The sequence below is a fragment of the Dendrobates tinctorius genome, unplaced genomic scaffold, assembly GCF_039654945.1.
Source record: "Dendrobates tinctorius isolate UK_male_01 unplaced genomic scaffold, ASM3965494v1 ptg000179l, whole genome shotgun sequence".
Taxonomy (NCBI): Eukaryota; Metazoa; Chordata; class Amphibia; order Anura; family Dendrobatidae; genus Dendrobates; species Dendrobates tinctorius.
This window is the reverse complement of record NW_027361846.1, coordinates 3,334,073-3,354,363: the sequence shown is the minus strand read 5'-3', so window position 1 is coordinate 3,354,363 and position 20,291 is coordinate 3,334,073. Positions and strand designations below refer to the sequence as shown.

General features: G+C 53.2%; 3 protein-coding genes across 3 annotated transcripts; 1 reads left to right on the top strand and 2 right to left on the bottom strand.

Moving 5' to 3' along the window:
- Window positions 1-26: 26 nt before the first annotated feature.
- On the bottom strand, window positions 27-5,298 carry LOC141054877 (uncharacterized). Its single transcript, XM_073551762.1, has 3 exons — window positions 5,276-5,298; window positions 4,953-5,121; window positions 27-1,398 (listed from the first exon to the last, which is right to left on the bottom strand). The coding sequence occupies exons 1-3, from the start codon at window positions 5,296-5,298 to the stop codon at window positions 406-408; spliced, it is 1,185 nt and encodes a 394-aa protein (XP_073407863.1). The 3' UTR covers window positions 27-405.
- Window positions 2,829-4,216, bottom strand: LOC141054875 (uncharacterized). Its single transcript, XM_073551760.1, has one exon. The coding sequence runs from the start codon at window positions 3,969-3,971 to the stop codon at window positions 2,829-2,831; it is 1,143 nt and encodes a 380-aa protein (XP_073407861.1). The 5' UTR covers window positions 3,972-4,216.
- On the top strand, window positions 5,288-20,045 carry LOC141054864 (zinc finger protein 777-like). The gene is made up of 5 exons (XM_073551745.1): window positions 5,288-5,444; window positions 8,719-8,845; window positions 18,750-18,839; window positions 19,001-19,057; window positions 19,903-20,045. Exons 1-5 carry the CDS (start codon window positions 5,343-5,345, stop codon window positions 19,986-19,988), a joined length of 462 nt encoding a protein of 153 aa, XP_073407846.1. The 5' UTR covers window positions 5,288-5,342; the 3' UTR covers window positions 19,989-20,045.
- The last annotated feature ends 246 nt before the right edge of the window (window positions 20,046-20,291 follow it).

The following is a 20,291-nucleotide window of genomic DNA, read 5'->3' as shown; positions in this document are numbered from 1 at the left end:
ATATCCTGTAAAATATTCAGGACTAGTTACCAGATAAAAATATAGTGGTTTATTTGGATTCTTCCATCAAAGAAAGGTTATTACAGAAAAACAGGTGAATAAAAATAAGTGAAAGAGATATTGTCCATTGTTCATAGCAAAGCAGCATGTATTCTTCTTTCTCTCCGGGAACCCACATGGCAAATGGCGTCTGTCTCTCTGTTCGACTTCTTCGTACTAAAGTAACATACCAGCTGTTGAGTTATGTCATCTTGCGTCTGTCTCTCATGATGGTGAGGGAAGAAGAGGAGCGACCTCTACAGTTAGCCATGAATTATATACGTCTTCTAAAGCACGTGGTCTCTACATATATGGAGCTGTCTTTCTACCATGAGCCAAGCTTAAAAATAGCCTATGTCATGTAAGCTAAAGCATTCTACAGAACTGGGTCTTATAAGAAATTAACGGATTATTAATATTTAACAATGTGCAGCCATTTACGACCACTCTTTGGGTCCGATCACTAAGCCAGTTATGAATCCACCTAACAGTTGCCTTGTCCATTCCATACTTAGTCATTTTTTCAATAAGGATTGTATGAGAGACTTTGTCAAATGCTTTGCTGAAGTCAAGATATACTATATCTACAGCATTTCCTTGATCCACCCAATCAGTGATACCGTCATAGAAGGATTCGTCACCCCTCCTGGATTCGTCACCGCTCCTGGATTCGTCACCGCTCCTGGATCTGTCACCCCTCCTGGATTCGTCACAGCCCCTGGATTCGTCACCGCTTCTGGATTCGTCACAGCCCCCTGGATCTGTCACCGCTCCTGGATCCGTCACCCCTCCTGGATTCGTCACCGCTCCTGGATTCGTCACCGCTCCTGGATTCGTCACCGCTCCTGGATTCGTCACCGCTCCTGGATTCGTCACAGCCCCTGGATCCGTCACAGCCCCTGGATCCGTCACCGCCCCTGGATTCGTCACCCCTCCTGGATTCGTCACCGCTCCTGGATTCGTCACCGCTCCTGGATCCGTCACCGCTCCTGGATCCGTCACCCCTCCTGGATTCGTCACAGCCCCTGGATTCGTCACCGCTTCTGGATTCGTCACAGCCCCTGGATCCGTCACCGCCCCTGGATCCGTCACCGCCCCTGGATTCGTCACCCCTCCTGGATTCGTCACCGTTCCTGGATTCGTCACCGCTCCTGGATCCGTCACCGCTCCTGGATCCGTCACCCCTCCTGGATTCGTCACAGCCCCTGGATTCGTCACCGCTTCTGGATTCGTCACAGCCCCTGGATCCGTCACCGCTCCTGGATCCGTCACCCCTCCTGGATTCGCCACCGCTCCTGGATCCGTCACCGCTCCTGGATCCGTCACCGCTCCTGGATTCGTCACCGCTCCTGGCTTCGTCTACAAACACTGAGATAAATAACTCACCAATATACCCCCATAGTATATATCACAGCCTCCCCCATAGAATATAATGTACCCTCCATAGTATATAACACAGCCTCCCCCATAGAATATAATATACCCCCATAGTATATAACACAGCCTCCCCCATAGAATATAATATACCCCCCATTAGCATATAACACAGCATGCATAGCATGTAGCACAGCCCTCATAGCATATAGCACAGCCCGCATAGTATATAGCACGGCCTCATAGTATATAGCACAGCCCGCATAGTATATAGCACAGCCTCATAGTATATAGCACAGCCCACATAGTGAATAGCACAGCCTCATAGTATATACACTCACTGGCCACTTTATTAGGTACACCTGTCCAACTGTGTGTTAAGACTTAATTTCTAATCAGCCAATCACATGGCGGCAACTCAGTGCATTTAGGCATGTAGACATGGTCAAGACAATCTCCTGCAGTTCAAACCGAGCATCAGTATGGGGAAGAAAGGTGATTTGAGTGCCTTTGAACGTGGCATGATTGTTGGTGCCAGAAGGGCTGGTCTGAGAATTTCAGAAACTGCTGATCTACTGGGATTTTCACGCACAACCATCTCTAGGGTTTACAGAGAATGGTCCGAAAAAGAAAAAAAATCCAGTGAGCGGCAGTTCTGTGGCCGGAAATGCCATGTTGATGCCAGAGGTCAGAGGAGAATGGGCAGACTGGTTCGAGCTGATAGAAAGGCAACAGTGACTCAAATTGCCACCCGTTACAACCAAGGTAGGCAGAAGAGCATCTCTGAACGCACAGTGCGTCGAACTTTGAGGCAGATGGGCTACAGCAGCAGAAGACCACACTGGGTACCACTCCTCTCAGCTAAGAACAGGAAACTGAGGCTACAATTTGCACAAGCTCATCGAAATTGGACAGTAGAAGATTGGAAAAACGTTGCCTGGTCTGATGAGTCTCGATTTCTGCTGCGACATTCGGATGGTAGGGTCAGAATTTGGCGTAAACAACATGAAAGCATGGATCCATCCAGCCTTGTATCAACGGTTCAGGCTGGTGGTGGTGGTGTCATGGTGTGGGGAATTTTTTCTTGGCACTCTTTGGGCCCCTTGGTACCAATTGAGCATCGTTGCAACGCCACAGCCTACCTGAGTATTGTTGCTGACCATGTCCATCCCTTTATGACCACAATGTACCCAACATCTGATGGCTACTTTCAGCAGGATAATGCGCCATGTCATAAAGCTCGAATCATCTCAGATTGGTTTCTTGAACATGACAATGAGTTCACTGTACTCAAATGGCCTCCTCAGTCACCAGATCTCAATCCAATAGAGCATCTTTGGGATGTGGTGGAACGGGAGATTCGCATCAGGGATGTGCAGCCGACAAATCTGCGCCAACTGTGTGATGCCATCATGTCAATATGGTCCAAAATCTCTGAGGAATGCTTCCAGCACCTTGTTGAATCTCTGCCACGAAGAATTGAGGCAGTTCTGAAGGCAAAAGGGGGTCCAACCCCTTACTAGCATGGTGTACCTAATAAAGTGGCCAGTGAGTGTAGTACAGCCCACACAGTATATAGCACAGCCCTCATAATATATAGCACAGCCCACATAGTATATAGCACAGCCCGCATAGCATATTGCACAGTCCACATATATATAGCACAGCCCACATAGTATATAACACAGCCTCATAGTATATAGCACAGCCCACATAGTATATAGCACAGCCCGCATAGAATACAGCACAGCCCGCATAGTATACAGCACAGCCCCTGGATCCGTCACCGCCCCTGGATTCGTCACTCCTCCTGGATTCGTCACCGCTCCTGGATTCGTCACCGCTCCTGGATTCGTCACCGCCCCTGGATTCGTCACCGCCCCTGGATTCGTCACCGCCCCTGGATTCGTCACCACTCCTGGATTCGTCACCCCTCCTGGATTCGTCACCGCTCCTGGATTCGTCACAGCCCCTGGATCCGTCACCGCTCCTGGATCCGTCACCCCTCCTGGATTCGTCACCGCTCCTGGATTCGTCACCGCTCCTGGATTCGTCACCCCTCCTGGATCCGTCACCGCTCCTGGATTCGTCACCCCTCCTGGATCCGTCACCGCTCCTGGATTCGTCACAGCCCCTGGATCCGTCACCGCTCCTGGATCCGTCACCGCTCCTGGACCCGTCACCGCTCCTGGACCCGTCACCGCTCCTGGATTCGTCACCGCCCCTGGATTCGTCACCCCTCCTGGATTCGTCACCCCTCCTGGATTCGTCACCGCTCCTGGATTCGTCAAGGCTCCTGGATTCGTCACAGCCCCTGGATCCGTCACCGCCCCTGGACCCGTCACCGCTCCTGGACCCGTCACCGCTCCTGGACCCGTCACCACTCCTGGATTCGTCACCGCCCCTGGATTCGTCACCGCTCCTGGATTCGTCACCCCTCCTGGATTCGTCACCGCTCCTGGATTCGTCACCGCTCCTGGATCCGTCACCCCTCCTGGATTCGTCACAGCCCCTGGATTCGTCACCGCTTCTGGATTCGTCACAGCCCCTGGATCCATCACCGCTCCTGGATCCGTCAACGCTCCTGGATTCGTCACCGCCCCTGGATTCGTCACCGCTCCTGGATCCGTCACCCCTCCTGGATTCGTCACAGCCCCTGGATTCGTCACCGCTTCTGGATTAGTCACAGCCCCTGGATCCGTCACCGCTCCTGGATCCGTCACCGCTCCTGGATCCGTCACCCCTCCTGGATTCGTCACCCCTCCTGGATTCGTCACCGCTCCTGGATTCGTCACCCCTCCTGGATTCGTCACCCCTCCTGGATTCGTCACCGCTCCTGGATTCGTCACAGCCCCTGGATACGTCACCGCTCCTGGATTCGTCACCGCCCCTGGATTCGTCACCCCTCCTGGATTCGTCACCCCTCCTGGATTCGTCACCCCTCCTGGATTCGTCACCCCTCCTGGATTCGTCACCGCTCCTGGATTCGTCACAGCCCCTGGATTCGTCACCGCTCCTGGATTCGTCACCGCCCCTGGATTCGTCACCCCTCCTGGATTCGTCACCCCTCCTGGATTCGTCACCGCCCCTGGATCCGTCACTGCCACTGAATCCGTCACCGCCCCTGGATCCGTCACCCCTCCTGGATCCGTCACCGCCCCTGGATCCGTCACCCCTCCTGGATTCGTCACCCCTCCTGGATTCGTCACCGCTCCTGGATTCGTCACCCCTCCTGGATTCGTCACCCCTCCTGGATTCGTCACCGCTCCTGGATTCGTCACAGCCCCTGGATCCGTCACCGCTTCTGGATTAGTCACCCCTCCTGGATTCGTCACCCCTCCTGGATTCGTCACCGCCCCTGGATCCGTCACCGCCACTGAATCCGTCACCGCCCCTGGATCCGTCACCCCTCCTGGATCCGTCACCGCCCCTGGATCCGTCACCCCTCCTGGATCCGTCACCGCCCCTGGATCCGTCACCGCCCCTGGATCCGTCACCGCTCCTGGCTTCGTCTACAAACACTGAGATAAATAACTCACCAAATCCTGAGTGTGTGAACGTGACCTTACTCTGTACGAGCTCGGAACGTCTCCAAAGATAGAAGCTTCTTCTCCGGCCGATGTAACCGCACTGACCAATGTAGAAGCCAGAAAATAACCAGTCCGTGACCCAGACAGGAGCCACAGGCTGAGCCCATGGCTGACCAGCCTTCACTAGAGGCCTGCAGAGCTGGATAACGAGGCGCAGGCTTTATAGTGAAGGGGCTGGAAGAGCCGGGGAGCCGCACCGCCGAGCACCAACCACGCCTCCCCTACAGCCGCTCACTCACGCGCGGCCACGCCCCTGCGCTTGACGTCACTACCTCAATCTGCCCACAGCTAACATGGCGCCCGCTGACTTCCTGACTAAGTTCCGCCTCTTCCGGTCATATGGCGGTGACGTCACAACGCCGCTGGACCGCTCCAGTGCAGCTGCAGCATCAAACAACGATATTATGGGAGACGATCCCGGAGCCCGGAGGGACAGCGATGGTGAGAGCGGCGCCCACTGCACTGCCAGCGACCTACCCGGGGGCTGTGCCAGCGATCTACCGTGCGATCTACCCGGGGGCTGTGCCAGCTACCAGCAGGGGGGTGGGGAGGAGGAGAAGAGAGCTGTGCCACCTCTCGGGGGGAAGAGGGGAGAGAGCTGTGCCACCTCTGGGGGAGGGGGGAGAGAGCTGTGCCACCTCTGGGGGAGGGGGGAGAGAGCTGTGCCACCTCTGGGGGAGGGGGGAGAGAGCTGTGCCACCTCTGGGGGGGAAGAGGGGAGAGAGCTGTGCCACCTCTCGGGGGGAAGAGGGGAGAGAGCTGTGCCACCTCTGGGGGGGAAGAGGGGAGAGAGCTGTGCCACCTCTCGGGGAGGGGGGAGAGAGCTGTGCCACCTCTGGGGGGGAAGAGGGGGGAGAGCTGTGCCACCTCTCGGGGAGGGGGGAGAGAGCTGTGCCACCTCTGGGGGGGAAGAGGGGAGAGAGCTGTGCCACCTCTCGGGGAGGGGGGAGAGAGCTGTGCCACCTCTGGGGGGGAAGAGGGGGGAGAGCTGTGCCACCTCTCGGGGAGGGGGGAGAGAGCTGTGCCACCTCTGGGGGGGAAGAGGGGGGAGAGAGCTGTGCCACCTCTGGGGGGGAAGAGAGAGCTGTGCCACCTCTGGGGGGGAGGAGAGGGGAGAGAGACCTGTGCCACCTCTGGGGGGGAGGAGAGGGGAGAGAGACCTGTGCCACCTCTGGGGGGGAGGAGAGGGGAGAGAGACCTGTGCCACCTCTGGGGGGGAGGAGAGGGGAGAGAGACCTGTGCCACCTCTGGGGGGGAGGAGAGGGGAGAGACCTGTGCCACCTCTGGGGGGGAGGAGAGGGGAGAGAGCTGCGCCACCTCTGGGGGGGAAGAGGGGGGAGAGCTGTGCCACCTCTCGGGGAGGGGGGAGAGAGCTGTGCCACCTCTGGGGGGGAAGAGGGGAGAGAGCTGTGCCACCTCTCGGGGAGGGGGGAGAGAGCTGTGCCACCTCTGGGGGGGAAGAGGGGGGAGAGAGCTGTGCCACCTCTGGGGGGGAAGAGAGACCTGTGCCACCTCTGGGGGGGAGGAGAGGGGAGAGAGACCTGTGCCACCTCTGGGGGGGAGGAGAGGGGAGAGAGACCTGTGCCACCTCTGGGGGGGAGGAGAGGGGAGAGAGACCTGTGCCACCTCTGGGGGGGAGGAGAGGGGAGAGAGACCTGTGCCACCTCTGGGGGGGAGGAGAGGGGAGAGAGACCTGTGCCACCTCTGGGGGGGAGGAGAGGGGAGAGAGACCTGTGCCACCTCTGGGGGGGAGGAGAGGGGAGAGAGACCTGTGCCACCTCTGGGGGGGAGGAGAGGGGAGAGAGACCTGTGCCACCTCTGGGGGGGAGGAGAGGGGAGAGAGACCTGTGCCACCTCTGGGGGGGAGGAGAGGGGAGAGAGACCTGTGCCACCTCTGGGGGGGAGGAGAGGGGAGAGAGACCTGTGCCACCTCTGGGGGGGAGGAGAGGGGAGAGAGACCTGTGCCACCTCTGGGGGGGAGGAGAGGGGAGAGAGACCTGTGCCACCTCTGGGGGGGAGGAGAGGGGAGAGAGACCTGTGCCACCTCTGGGGGGGAGGAGAGGGGAGAGAGACCTGTGCCACCTCTGGGGGGGAGGAGAGGGGAGAGAGACCTGTGCCACCTCTGGGGGGGAGGAGAGGGGAGAGAGACCTGTGCCACCTCTGGGGGGGAGGAGAGGGGAGAGAGACCTGTGCCACCTCTGGGGGGGAGGAGAGGGGAGAGAGACCTGTGCCACCTCTGGGGGGGAGGAGAGGGGAGAGAGACCTGTGCCACCTCTGGGGGGGAGGAGAGGGGAGAGAGACCTGTGCCACCTCTGGGGGGGAGGAGAGGGGAGAGAGACCTGTGCCACCTCTGGGGGGGAGGAGAGGGGAGAGAGACCTGTGCCACCTCTGGGGGGGAGGAGAGGGGAGAGAGACCTGTGCCACCTCTGGGGGGGAGGAGAGGGGAGAGAGCTGCGCCACCTCTGGGGGGGAGGAGAGGGGAGAGAGCTGCGCCACCTCTGGGGGGGAGGAGAGGGGAGAGAGCTGCGCCACCTCTGGGGGGGAGGAGAGGGGAGAGAGCTGCGCCACCTCTGGGGGGGAGGAGAGGGGAGAGAGCTGCGCCACCTCTGGGGGGGAGGAGAGGGGAGAGAGCTGCGCCACCTCTGGGGGGGAGGAGAGGGGAGAGAGCTGCGCCACCTCTGGGGGGGAGGAGAGGGGAGAGATCTGCGCCACCTCTGGGGGGGGGGAGAGGGGAGAGAGCTGCGCCACCTCTCGGGGGGAGGGGGGAGAGAGCTGCGCCACCTCTCGGGGGGAGGGGAGAGAGCTGTGCCACCTCTGGGGGGGGAGGGGAGAGAGCTGTGCCACCTCTGGGTGGGGGGGGAAGAGGGGAGAGAGCTGTGCCACCTCTGGGTGGGGGGGGAAGAGGGGAGAGAGCCGTGCCACCTATCGGGGGGGAGGGGAAGAGGGGAGAGAGCCGCGCCACCTCTGGGGGGGAAGAGGGGAGAGAGCCGTGCCACCTATCGGGGGGGGGGGGAGAGCTGCGCACTCTGGGGGGGAAGAGGGGGGAGAGCTGTGCCACCTCGGGGGGGGGGAGAGAGCTGTGCCACCTATCAGGGGGGAGGGGGAGAGCAATGCCACACTTTTCCGGGGGAGCTTATGTGTAGCTGTACCACCTATTCAAGGAAGAGGGAGAGCTATGCCATCTATCTGGGAAGGGAATGAGAGCAATGCCCCATATTTGGGGTGGGCGGAGGAGAGCTGTGCTTCCTATCCCTGAGAGGTGGGCGGGAGCACACTGTGCCACCTATCCATAGTGAGCGGAGGGGAGCTGAGCCACGTATGGGAGGTTGGGAGCTGTGCCATCGATCTGGATGGAGCAGGAGAGCTGTGCCACCTATCCTGGGCAAGGGGAGCTTTACCATCTTTCTGTGGGCGTGCCACACATTTAGGGGAGTAGGAAAGCTGTGCCAACTATCCAGTGGGAGAGGAAGAGAGCTTTGCCACCTCCTCTGGGGGGAGGGTTGTACCACATATCCAGAGGGGGGTAGGTGGAAGATGTGAGGCATATCCAGGGGAGGAAGAACTGTGCCACCTATCTGGGAAGGAGAGCTGTGCCATTTATTCAGCGATCCGGAGGGAGGGGAGGAGAGCTGTGCCACCTTTCTGGGGTGACGGGGGAGGGCTGTGTGATGGAGCCGAGGATTTTGCACTAAGTGTCGTGCGCTGCACTCTGCAGATCTCATTCCGGTTTGATGATGTGGCGGTGTTCTTCACGGAGGACGAGTGGCGCAGTTTGGAAGAATGGCAGAAGGAGCTGTACAAGGACGTAATGAAGGAAAATTACCAGACCCTGGTGTTCGTGGGTAAGTGCCGCACTTGGGGTCCCTCAATAATGTCGCTCCCATCACTACGAGTTAACGAGGTGTGACATTGGTTACGTGTGCTTCCTATTTCCCTGTCGCTCCGAATCGTCCTTTCCTCTCGCAGTGTCAATCTGGCCCTTGCTCCCGCCGGCGCCCTCGCGTCCCCTTGCTCGCGCCCTTGCTCCCGCTGGCGCCCTCGCTTGCCCTTGCTCCCGCCGGCGCCCTCGCGTCCCCTTGCTCGCGCCCTCGCGTCCCCTTGCTCGCGCCCTCGCGTCCCCTTGCTCGCGCCCTCGCGTCCCCTTGCTCGCGCCGTCGCCCTCGCGTCCTGTTGTGAACTCTCTCGATTTGACTTCTGAGTCGGGGCTCCCTCTGGTGGTTACTGTGGGTAGTGGAGCTGGCCGGGTTGACAGAAGTCTGCCACCTGACAATGATGATGATTGGAAATCAGGGGTTACTGACTGGGAGAATATGAGTGAGCAGGCTTCCCTCAGTTGCTGTTGGTGATTGTTTCTTCCTGTGCATTTTGAGGTCTGCTGTCTCCTGCCTGATCCTGCATGTTTCAGTTAAGTTGTTCATTTGCTAATCCTTTGCATCTGATCTGGTTTTGCCTCTTTCTGATTTGCTGTGAGTGTTCAGCGTGCTCCCTCCTGGGGCTGTGCTGAACCCTGCTCAATATGTTACAGCTTGTGTCAGTTTGTTCAGTCCCCTGTTAGATTGGTTTCTTCTGCTTTGCTGCCAGATTATACCAGAGTGCTGATCTAGCGGGGGGTGAGGTTGTGTGGCCTCAGGTTTTTTGTGCATCAGACGTGTTGGATTTTTTAGGGTTTTTTGGGCAGATTGCAGACAGTGTCTTTCCTGTCCTTTCTAGTTAGTGTGGGCCCCATTGTTTGCTCAGCCTATTTTCCTACCTGTGTTTGTATTTTCATCTTGTCTCACCGACAATATATATTTGGGGGCTATCTGTTCCTTTGGGGTCTGCTCCGGGGCAGTTTATATTTGCCCTTTCTTGCTTTAGGGTTATTTAGTCCTCCGGCTGTGCCGAGGCGTCTAGGATCATCGTAGGCACGCTCCACGACTGCTGTTATTGGGACGAATTGATTGGGACAATGTCCTCAAAAATAGGAGCGCAGAAAATAAATGGGAAATATTTAAATCAGTTTTACACCCCCACTGCGAGCTAGCCATACCGTACAGAAATAAAAGGGCTAGGAACAGGAGAACACCAATGTGGCTAAATAAGGATGTAAAAAGGGCAATAAAGAACAAGAACAAGGCATTTAGGAAGCTAAAACAAGAAGGCAATGAAGAAGCATTAAAGAGTTATAGAGAAAAAAATAAAATGTGCAAAAAACAAATACATTTAGCAAAAGTGGAAACTGAGAGACTCATTGCTGAGGAAAGTAAAACAAACCCCAAACTATTCTTTAATTATATAAACAGTAAAATGATTAAAATTGATGGTGTCGGCCCTTTAAAGAACAATGAGGGTGAAATCATAGAGAGCGATGTGGGAAAAGCAAATGTTTTAAATACTTTTTTCTCAACAGTGTTCACACAGGAAAAGGATTTACCAGGGGAAATGCAGAGTGATAATGTAAACTCCCCGTTAAGTATTACCTGCCTAACCCAGGAAGAAGTGCAGGACCGCCTCAGTAAGATGAAAACGGACAAATCACCAGGCCCTGATGGCATTCACCCTCGGGTATTAAGGGAGTTAAGTAATGTGATAGACAAGCCTCTATTCCTTATATTTAAAGACTCCATAGAAGCAGGGTCTGTTCCTTTTGATTGGCGGCAAATGTGGTACTAATATTCAAAAAGGGGTGTAAAAGGGAACCTGGAAACTATAGGCCGGTAAGCTTAACATCTGTTGTGGGTAACATTTTTGAAGGGTTTCTAAGGGATACCATTATGGAATATCTCAATGTTAATAAATGTTTAACTCCATATCAACATGGATTTATGAAGGATCGCTCCTGTCAGACTAACCTGATCAGCTTCTATGAGGATGTGAGCTCTCAAATGGACCCAGGAGAATCATTGGATGTCATTTATCTCCACTTCTCTAAAGCATGTGACACTGTCCCACATAAAAGATTGGTCAGTAAGAGGAGAAAGCTTGGGCTAGGGGAAAATGTGTGTAGATGGGTAGGGAGCTGGCTTAGTGATAGAAAACAAAGAGTGGTTATTAATGGTGCATCCTCAGATTGGGCCAGGGTTACTAGTGGGGGACCACAGGGGTCTGTATTGGCCCCCCTACTATTTAATATATTTATTAATGATCTAGTGGATGGCTTACACAGTAAAATATCAGTATTTGCAGATGATACAAAACTATGTAAGGTAGTTACCACAAAGGAGGACAGTTTGCAACTACAGACAGATTTGAGTAAATTGGAGAATTGGGCTGAAAAATGGCAAACGAGGTTTAACACCGATAAGTGTAAGGTTATGCACATGGGAAGGAGAAACAGAGGCTACAATTACTTACTAAATGGGAAACTGCTGGGGAAATCAGACATGGAAAAAGACTTAGGCATCTTAGTCAATAAGAAGCTAAATTGGAGTGCCCAGTGTCAGGCAGCTGCCACCAAAGCAAATAGGGTCATGGGATGCATTAGAAGAGGTCTGGGGACACGAGATGAAAACATAATTCTCCCTCTGTACAAATCACTCGTCAGACCACACTTGGAGGATTGTGTGCAATTTTGGACGCCGGCGCTCGAGAAAGACATTACTGAACTTGAAAGGGTTCAAAGGCGGCTACTAAAATGATAAATGGAGTTGGTTCACTACAATACCCAGAAAGGTTATCAAAATTAGGTCTATTTACTCTAGAAAAGAGAAGACTTAGGGGAGACCTAATATATATGCACAAGTATATCAGAGGGCAACACAGAGATCTCTCCAATGAACTGTTTGTACCAAGGACTGTGACAAGAACAAGGGGGCATTCTCTTCGTTTGGAGGAGAGACAATTTCTGCACCAGCATAGAAGAGGGTTCTTCACGGTAAGAGCAGTGAGGCTCTGGAATTCTCTTCCTGAGGAAGTGGTGATGGCCACCTCACTGAATGAATGTAAGAAAGGAATGGAGGCTTTTCTTGTGAGTAACAGTATAGAAGGTTACGAATAACAGAATATTATAGGTAGATGGATGACCCAGCTTAGGGGAAGGAATTTTTTTTCCCTACGGAGAAAATTGGCTTCTACTCTGTGGGTTTTTTGCCTTCCCCAGGATCAACAATGCAGAACAGCTGCACTAAAAATAGGCTGAACTAGATGGACATAAGGTCTTCAGCCTTCAAAACTATGTTACTATGTTACTGTGCTAGTTGTGTGGTAGAATCAGGGATCTGCAATCTGCATAGTTACCAACCTCTCTGGTTTTCTGTGACTTAGCTTGTTTTGTTTTTTCCTCCTCCGGTGACTCATTCATAACAGAATCACCAGCCATACCGCAGATTCTAGGGTTCAATAAAGAAGGAAAGAATTGTAAAAAAAAAAAAAGTGTCAGAATTTTTTTTTTTAATATTTTTTCCTCTTTTTCTCTGGGGCCATAGGAGGATTTTTTTTTCCTAATGGAGACTAAGCAATTCTCTGATCGTGTGGAGCAACTTGCTGCTGAAGTGCAGGGAATTTCTACCTCATTCAGTCACATGCTGCTGAACCAAAGATCCCTACTCCTGATGTGTTTTCTGGGGATCGGTCTAAATTCTTGAATTTTAAGAATAATTGTAAATTATTTCTGGCCTTGAAGCCTAACTCATCGGGGAGCTCTGTGCAGCAGGTTAAAATTGTCATCTCCTTGCTGTGCAGCGATCCCCAGGATTGGGCTTTTTCTCTGACACCTGAAAATCCTATTCTGACTTATGTGGATGCGTTTTTTCAAGCCTTGGGGTTGTTGTATGATGAACCTAATGCTATTGATCAAGCTGAGAGAACCCTGTTGGCATTAAACCAGGGTCAGGATCCCGCAGAGTTATACTGTCAAAGATTCCAAAAGTGGGCGGTCCTTACTACATGGAATGATAGTGCATTGGCAGCCCTCTTTCGGAAGGGTTTATCAGAGACCGTAAAAGATGTTATGGTGGGATTTCTAGTTCCTTCTGGTCTGGATGGCTCTATGTCATTAGCCATTCAAGTTGATCGGCGTTTACGTGAACGTAAAACTGTTAGGTTGAACAATAAATAATGTTCCCTAGTTGCCTGCTCCTGGCCCAATGGGTATTGATCAGTGCGCACTAAAAGAAATCGCACCACACAATTGGATGTAACCTCTCTTGGTCAATGTATGGCACAGCTCCAAGAGAGAGCAAGAGAAAAAGAGAGAGCTTTATTGATTCAAACAGGTTTTTATGTCACTTGTGAAGGGGCTCGGTTAACTCTAAAATGGGAGTGTCCAGATGTATTCCATTGGTTAGTGGGTTGGGCAGTGAGCTGGTCTGGGCGGATCCATGAGGTCATCACAGTGGGCGTTGTCTTGGGTGGATCCATGGAGCACAGGGTGGTTTGGCCAAACAGGAAATTCCAGTTCTATGAGCACATGGTATGAGGTGCTGGCAGCCATCTTTAGTGTCACACTTTCATCTGAAAAAGCTCATGGAAGGTGAAATAATACACTTGAGGTTAATTAAGTATTTGATCTTAAGGCTCTTCTCAACAAAACTACACGACAGGCGTTGCCGCCTTTTGAACAAATGTCTGAATCCATGCAATGTGATAGGGTTTTGTCTAGGGCGCAACATCGGGAGTTTAGAAGGCGTAATAAGCTGTGTTTTTTCTGTGGAGATGCCTCTCATACTATTTCTGTCTACCCTAAACGATGAGAAACGTTTTGCGCACACATTTGCTGTGGGCAGTGTACAACCTAAGTTTCTTTTGGCAATTACTCTGATCTGCTCCTTATCCACATTTTCCGCTAAGGCTTTTGTGGATTCAGGAGCAGCTTTGAATCTGATGCATTTAGACTTTGCTAAACGTTGTGGTTTTCCCATGATACCTCTGCGGACGCCTATTCCTTTGAGGGGTATTGATGCTACTCCTTTGGCGGAGAATAAACCCCAGTTTTGGACCGAGGTGATAATGCGGGTCGCCCCGGACCACCAAGAGAATTGTAAATTTTTGGTGCTGCACAATTTGCATGATACTATTGTTCTGGGTTTTCCCTGGTTTGCAGGATTTGGGAATGTTTAGTTTGCAAATGTTTAGTTTGCAAAAGAGAAGACTGAGAGGAGACTTAATAGCTGTCTACAAATATCTCAAGGTCTGTCACATTTTAGAAGGATCAACTTTATTCTCATTTGCACAAGGAAAAACTAGAAGCAATGGGATGAAACTAAATGGGAGGAGACACAGATTAGATGTTAGAAAAAACTTTTTGACAGTGATCAATGAGTGGAACAGGCTGCCACGAGAGGTGGTGAGTTCTCCTCCAATGGAAGTCTTCAAACAGAGGCTGGACAGAGATCTGTCTGGGATAATTTAGCGAATCCTGCTTTGAGCAGGGGGTTGGACCAGATGGCCCAGGAGGTCCCTTCCAACTCTACGATTCTATGGTTGCAAACTCATAATCCAGTTTTGGATTGGAAATCTGTGTCTGTGGTGAGTTGGGGTTGTCAGTGTGTTCTTAGGGACGCTCCTGTTTTCTCCACCTCTCCTCAGTCTCATGATATTCCTGATTATCTGGCTGATTTCTCTGATGTATTTAGTGAGAGTAAGTCTGCGTCTTTGCCTCCTCATAGGAGTTATGACTGTGCAATTTAGTTGATGCCTGGGTGTAAATTTCGCAAGGGTCGGCTTCTCAACTTATCTGTACCCGAGCACGAGGCTATGCGATCCTATATTAAGGAGGCGTTGGAGAAGGGTCATATTAGACCATCCTCGTCACCTTTAGGTGCTGGGGGGTTTTTGTGGCCAAGAAAGATGGGTCATTAAGACCGTGTATTGATTATCGTTCCCTTAACAAGATGAGGGTTAAATATCAGTATCCGTTACCTCTGATGTCTGATTTATTCTCCAGAGTTGAGTGCCTGCTGGTTTACTAAGCTTGACCTCAGGGGGGCGTATAATCTTATTCGGATCAAGCACGGGGATGAATGGAAGACGGCGTTTAATACTCCGGAGGGACATTTTGAGTACCTGGTGATGCCTTTTGGGCTCACTAATGCCCCTTCTGTCTTCCAGTCCTTTATGAATGATATTTTCCGGGACTTTGTGGATAAGTTTTTGATCATCTATCTGGATGATATTTTGGTCTTTTCTAGTGATTGGGATTCTCATGTGGAACATGTCCGGACTGTGTTCCGGATTTTGAGGGAGAATTCCCTGTTTGTTAAGGGATCGAAATGCCTCTTTGGTGTACAGAGGATTTCATTTTTGGGATTTATCTTGTCTCCATCGACTATTGAAATGGACCCGGCCAAGGTACAGGCCATTTATGATTGGGTTCAGCCTACTTCTTTGAAGGCTCTCCAGAAGTTTTTGGGTTTTGCTAATTTCTACCGTAAATTTATAAGTAATATTTCTGGTATTGTCAAACCACTGACTGATCTGACCAAGAAGGGCGCTGATGTGTTGAATTGGTCTCCTGAGGCTATCAACATTTCAGGAGCTTAAGCGGAGATTTACTTCTGCTCCGGTTCTACGGCAACCTGATGTCTCACTCCCATTTCAGGTGGAGGTAGATGCTTCTGAGATTGGTGTATCAGCCGTTTTGTCTCAAAGAGATCCGGTAACCTCTAAGATGAATCCCTGTGCCTTCTTTTCTTGAAATTTTTCCCCATCTGAACGTAACTATGACGTGGGGAATCGGAAATTGTTGGCCATGAAATGGGCATTTGAGGAGTGGAGACATTGGTTGGAGGGAGCTAGACATCAAGTTGTGGTCCTCACCGACCACAAGAATTTGATTTATCTTGAATCAGCCAAACGCTTGAATCCTAGACAGGCTAGGTGGGCCTTGTTTTTCACGCGTTTTAATTTTGTGGTCTCCTTTCTTCCAGGCACTAAAAATGTTAACGCGAATGCCGTTTCTAGGAGTTTTTGTTGATTCTCTTATTGTGACCGAGCCCACTGCCATCCTAGGTGAGGGGGTAGTTCTTTCCGCCATCTCACCCGATTTGAGACGCGCCCTGGAGGATTTTCAGGAGGATAAACCTGAGCGTTGTCCTGTGGGAAAATTGTATGTCCCTGACCAGTGGAGGAAAAGAGTAATGTCTGAAATTCATTGCTCCGCGTTAGCTGGTCATCCAGGTATTTTTGGTACCAGAGATTTGGTGAGTCAGTCTTTTTGGTGGCCTGCCTTATCTCGTGATGTCAGGAATTTTGTGCAGTCCTGTGGGACTTGTTTGCGGTCCAAGCCCTGTTCTCATTCTAGTGGTTTGATGCCCCTGCCGGTGCCCAAGAGGCCATGGACCCATATCTCAATAGATTTTATTTCTGATCTTCCTGTCTCTCAGAGAATGACTGTTATCTGGGTGATCTGTGATAGATTTTCTAAGATGGTCCATCTTGTACCACTTCTAAAGTTGCCATCTTCTTCTGAGTTGGTGCCCTTGTTTTTACAACAGGTGGTTCGGTTGCATGGGATTCCTGAGAACATTGTGTCCGACTGAGGAGTCCAGTTTGTTTCCAGATTTTGGAGAGCTTTTTGTTCCAAACTGGGAATTCAGTTATCTTTCTTCTCTGCATTTCATCCTCAGACCAATGGGCAGACTGAGAGGACAAACCAGACTTTGAAGTCCTATTTGAGATGTTTTATCTCTGCTGATCAGGATGATTGGGTCTCATTTTTGCCCTTGGCCGAATTTGCGCTAAACAATAGGGCTAGTTCTGCCAATTTGATGTCTCCTTTTTTTCTGTGACTTTGGGTTTCATCCTCGAATTTCTTCGGGGCAGGTGGAAGCTTCGGTCTGCCCAAGTGTGGACACTGTGGTAGAGAGAATGCAGCAGATTTGGGACCAAGTAGTGGAAAGGCCCAACGGTTTTCCAACCGGCATAGGACCATTGGTCCCCGGTTTAAAGTGGGTGATATGGTTTGTTTGTCCTCAAAAAATATTCCTATGAAGATTGCGTCTCCAAAATTCAAGCCAAGGTTCATTGGACCTTATAAGATTTTGGAAATCCTTAACCCCATTTCTTTCCGTTTGGCTCTTCCAGTTACGTTTAAGATTCATAACGTTTTTCATAAATCTTTGTTGAAAAGATTTGTGTAGCCAGTAGTTCCCATGGTGGCGCCCCCTGACCCTGTATTGGTTACGGGTAATTTGGAGTATGAGGTAGAGAAGATATTGGATTCTCATCTGGCTAGACGGAGACTCCAGTACTTGGTCCAGTGGAAAGGTTATGGCCAGGAGGATAATTCTTGGGTCTCTGCTTCTGACATTCATGCCGAGGGATTGGTTCGTGCTTTTCACCGGCCCATCCTGATCGGCCTGGTGGCGTGGATGAGGGTTCGGTGACCCCTCCTCAAGGGGGGGGGGGGTACTGTTGTGAACTCTCTTGATTTGACTTCTGATTCGGGGCTTCCTCTTGTGGTTACTGTGGGTAGTGGAGCTGGCCGAAGTCTGCCACCTGACGACGATGATTAGAAATTGGATTACTGACTGGAGTATAAGTGAGCAGGCTTCCTTCAGTGGCTGCTGGTGATTAGTTTCTTCCTGTGAATTTTGAGGTCTGCTGTCTCCTGCCTGTTTCTGCATTTTTCAGTTAAGTTGTTCATTTGCTAATCCTTTGCATCTGATATTGCCTCTTTCTGCTTTGCTGTGAGGGTTCAGCGTGCTCCCTGCTGGGCGTGCTGGGCCCCGCTCCATATGTTACAGCTTGTGTCAATTCAGTCCCCTGTTACATTAGTCTCTTTTGCTTTGCTGCCAGTTCATACCAGAATGCTGATACAGTGGGGGAGAGGTCGTGAGATCTGTGTTTTTTTGTACATCAGAAGTGTTGGCTTTTTTAGGGTTTTTGCTTGATTGCAGACAGTGTCTTTCCTATCCTATCTAGTCAGTTTGGGCCCCATCATTTGCTCAGTCTATTTTCTGCCTGCGTTTGTGTCTCATCTTGTCTCACCGACAATATATATTTGGGGGCTATTTATTCCTTTGGGGTTCTACTCCGGGGCAGTTTAGATTTCACCTTTCTTGCTTCAGGCTTAGTTAGCTCTCCGGCTGTGCCGAGGCGTCTAGGGCATTGTAGGTACGCCCCACGGCTACTGCAAGTTGTGTTGTTAGGATTAGGGGTCTGCAATCCGCTGAGTTACCAATCTTTCTGGTTTCCTGGTGGCCTAGCCTATTCCTGCCATCCTCCTCGGTGACCAGTTCATAACAGCGTCCCCTGCGCTGCCGCCGGCGCCCTCGCGTCCCCTGCGCTGCCGCCGGCGCCCTCGCGTCCCCTGCGCTGCCGCCGGCGCCCTCGCGTCCCCTGCGCTGCCGCCGGCGCCCTCGCGTCCCCTGCGCTGCCGCCGGCGCCCTCGCGTCCCCTGCGCTGCCGCCGGCGCCCTCGCGTCCCCTGCGCTGCCGCCGGCGCCCTCGCGTCCCCTGCGCTGCCGCCGGCGCCCTCGCGTCCCCTGCGCTGCCGCCGGCGCCCTCGCGTCCCCTGCGCTGCCGCCGGCGCCCTCGCGTCCCCTGCGCTGCCGCCGGCGCCCTCGCGTCCCCTGCGCTGCCGCCGGCGCCCTCGCGTCCCCTGCGCTGCCGCCGGCGCCCTCGCGTCCCCTGCGCTGCCGCCGGCGCCCTCGCGTCCCCTGCGCTGCCGCCGGCGCCCTCGCGTCCCCTGCGCTGCCGCCGGCGCCCTCGCGTCCCCTGCGCTGCCGCCGGCGCCCTCGCGTCCCCTGCGCTGCCGCCGGCGCCCTCGCGTCCCCTGCGCTGCCGCCGGCGCCCTCTCGCTGCATGTAACGTTTTCTGTTTCTTTCAGATCAGCCGGAGATCATGTCCAGGCTTGAGAGGGGAGAGGACCCCTGTATCAGGGCACAGGAGCAATGCTCAGAAAACCCCGCCCCCACAGGTGATGGGAGGAGCCACATGACATCACTGATTTTTTAGTCTTTGTGGTGGAAGGATTTAAGATTTGGATTGTGGGTGGGGTCAGTAAATAGTGGGTGGAGTCTCTGATTCTACATATACTGTTTTCTTGGCCATTAACATTTTTTTTCTCATCGTCCACAGAAAGAAGCGACCGATCGGAGGAGGAGCTGGACATGGAGCTGCAGATCGACTGCCCAGGTGCCCACCCCGAGCACATCCCCCCCCGACTCCTGAATGCTACCCTAGAACAAACACCCCCCCCCCCCCCGAGCACATCCCCTACTCTGCATTTAGGAGGCCTGCCTGCTCTGAGTGTGAGGGTGAGAGGGCTGCGGCCGATTGGCGTCGTAGGTGGTCTGCCTGCTCTGCTTCGGGGTGGGGGGGCTGTGGCTGGTCAGTGTCGTAAGCGGTGTGCCTGCTCTGCTTCGGGGTGGGGGGGCTGTGGCTGGTCGGTGTCGTAGGCGGTCTGCCTGCTCTGCTTCAGGGTGGGGGGCTGTGGCTGGCCGTTGTCGTAGGAAGCGGTCTGCCTGCTCTGCTTCGGGGTGGGGGGCTGTGGCCGGCCGGTATCGTAGGAAGCGGTCTGCCTGCTCTGCTTCGGGGTGGGGGGCTGTGGCCGGCCGGTGTCGTAGGCGGTCTGCCTGCTCTGCTTCGGGGTGGGGGGGCTGTGGCCAGTCTGCGTCGTAGGAGGTCTATTCCGGGGGGGGGGGTGTTTGCCTGTCTCGGGAGGCCCCGGCTGTGTCTGGGGTTGGGGGCTGTGGCCTGTCTGGGGGGTGTTGGCCTGCTTTGTCTCGGGGGTGAGGGCTGCTTCGTCTTTCTGAGGGGGCTGCTGCCGTTTGGCGTCGTAAGCGGTCTGCCAGCTCTGTCTGGGGGGCTGCGGCTGGTTAGCGTTGTAGGAGGTCTGTCTGGGGTGGGGTGGGGACTGTGGCCGGCCAGTGTTGTAGGTGGTCTGTCTGGGGTGTTTGCCTGCTCTGTCTCAGGAGGCCCCGGCTGTGTCTGCACTGTAGCGCTTTTCACGGGGTGACGGCCTTGTCTTTCTCTTACAGAGGAGCTGCTGGAGGAGGCCGAGGAGCAGCCGCAGTGGGATATGCTGGACATACTGATATTTCTGGATGAGCTCTTTGACCTGTAGATGGCGCTGTCTGCACAGTTTGTGTCTGTTTGCTTTTATTAAATGGTTTATTTTGTAGGTTGTCTCGTCTTTATGCGGTGGGGGAGGCGCAGCGTCATTATCGCTCACATTTCCTCTGTGCTGCTGTGGTTCCTTCTATTGTCCTGTGAGGGGGTTCTGAGGATTGGATCTCGGTCCCCAGTGGAGGATCGGCTGTCCTGTAATAAGACCCTGGTGTCTGCTGCTTGTATGGATGGGTTGCTGGTAACCGCGCTCCATGGAGCTCTGCCCCTCCATTACATGGCAGCAGGCAGAGACTGGGGA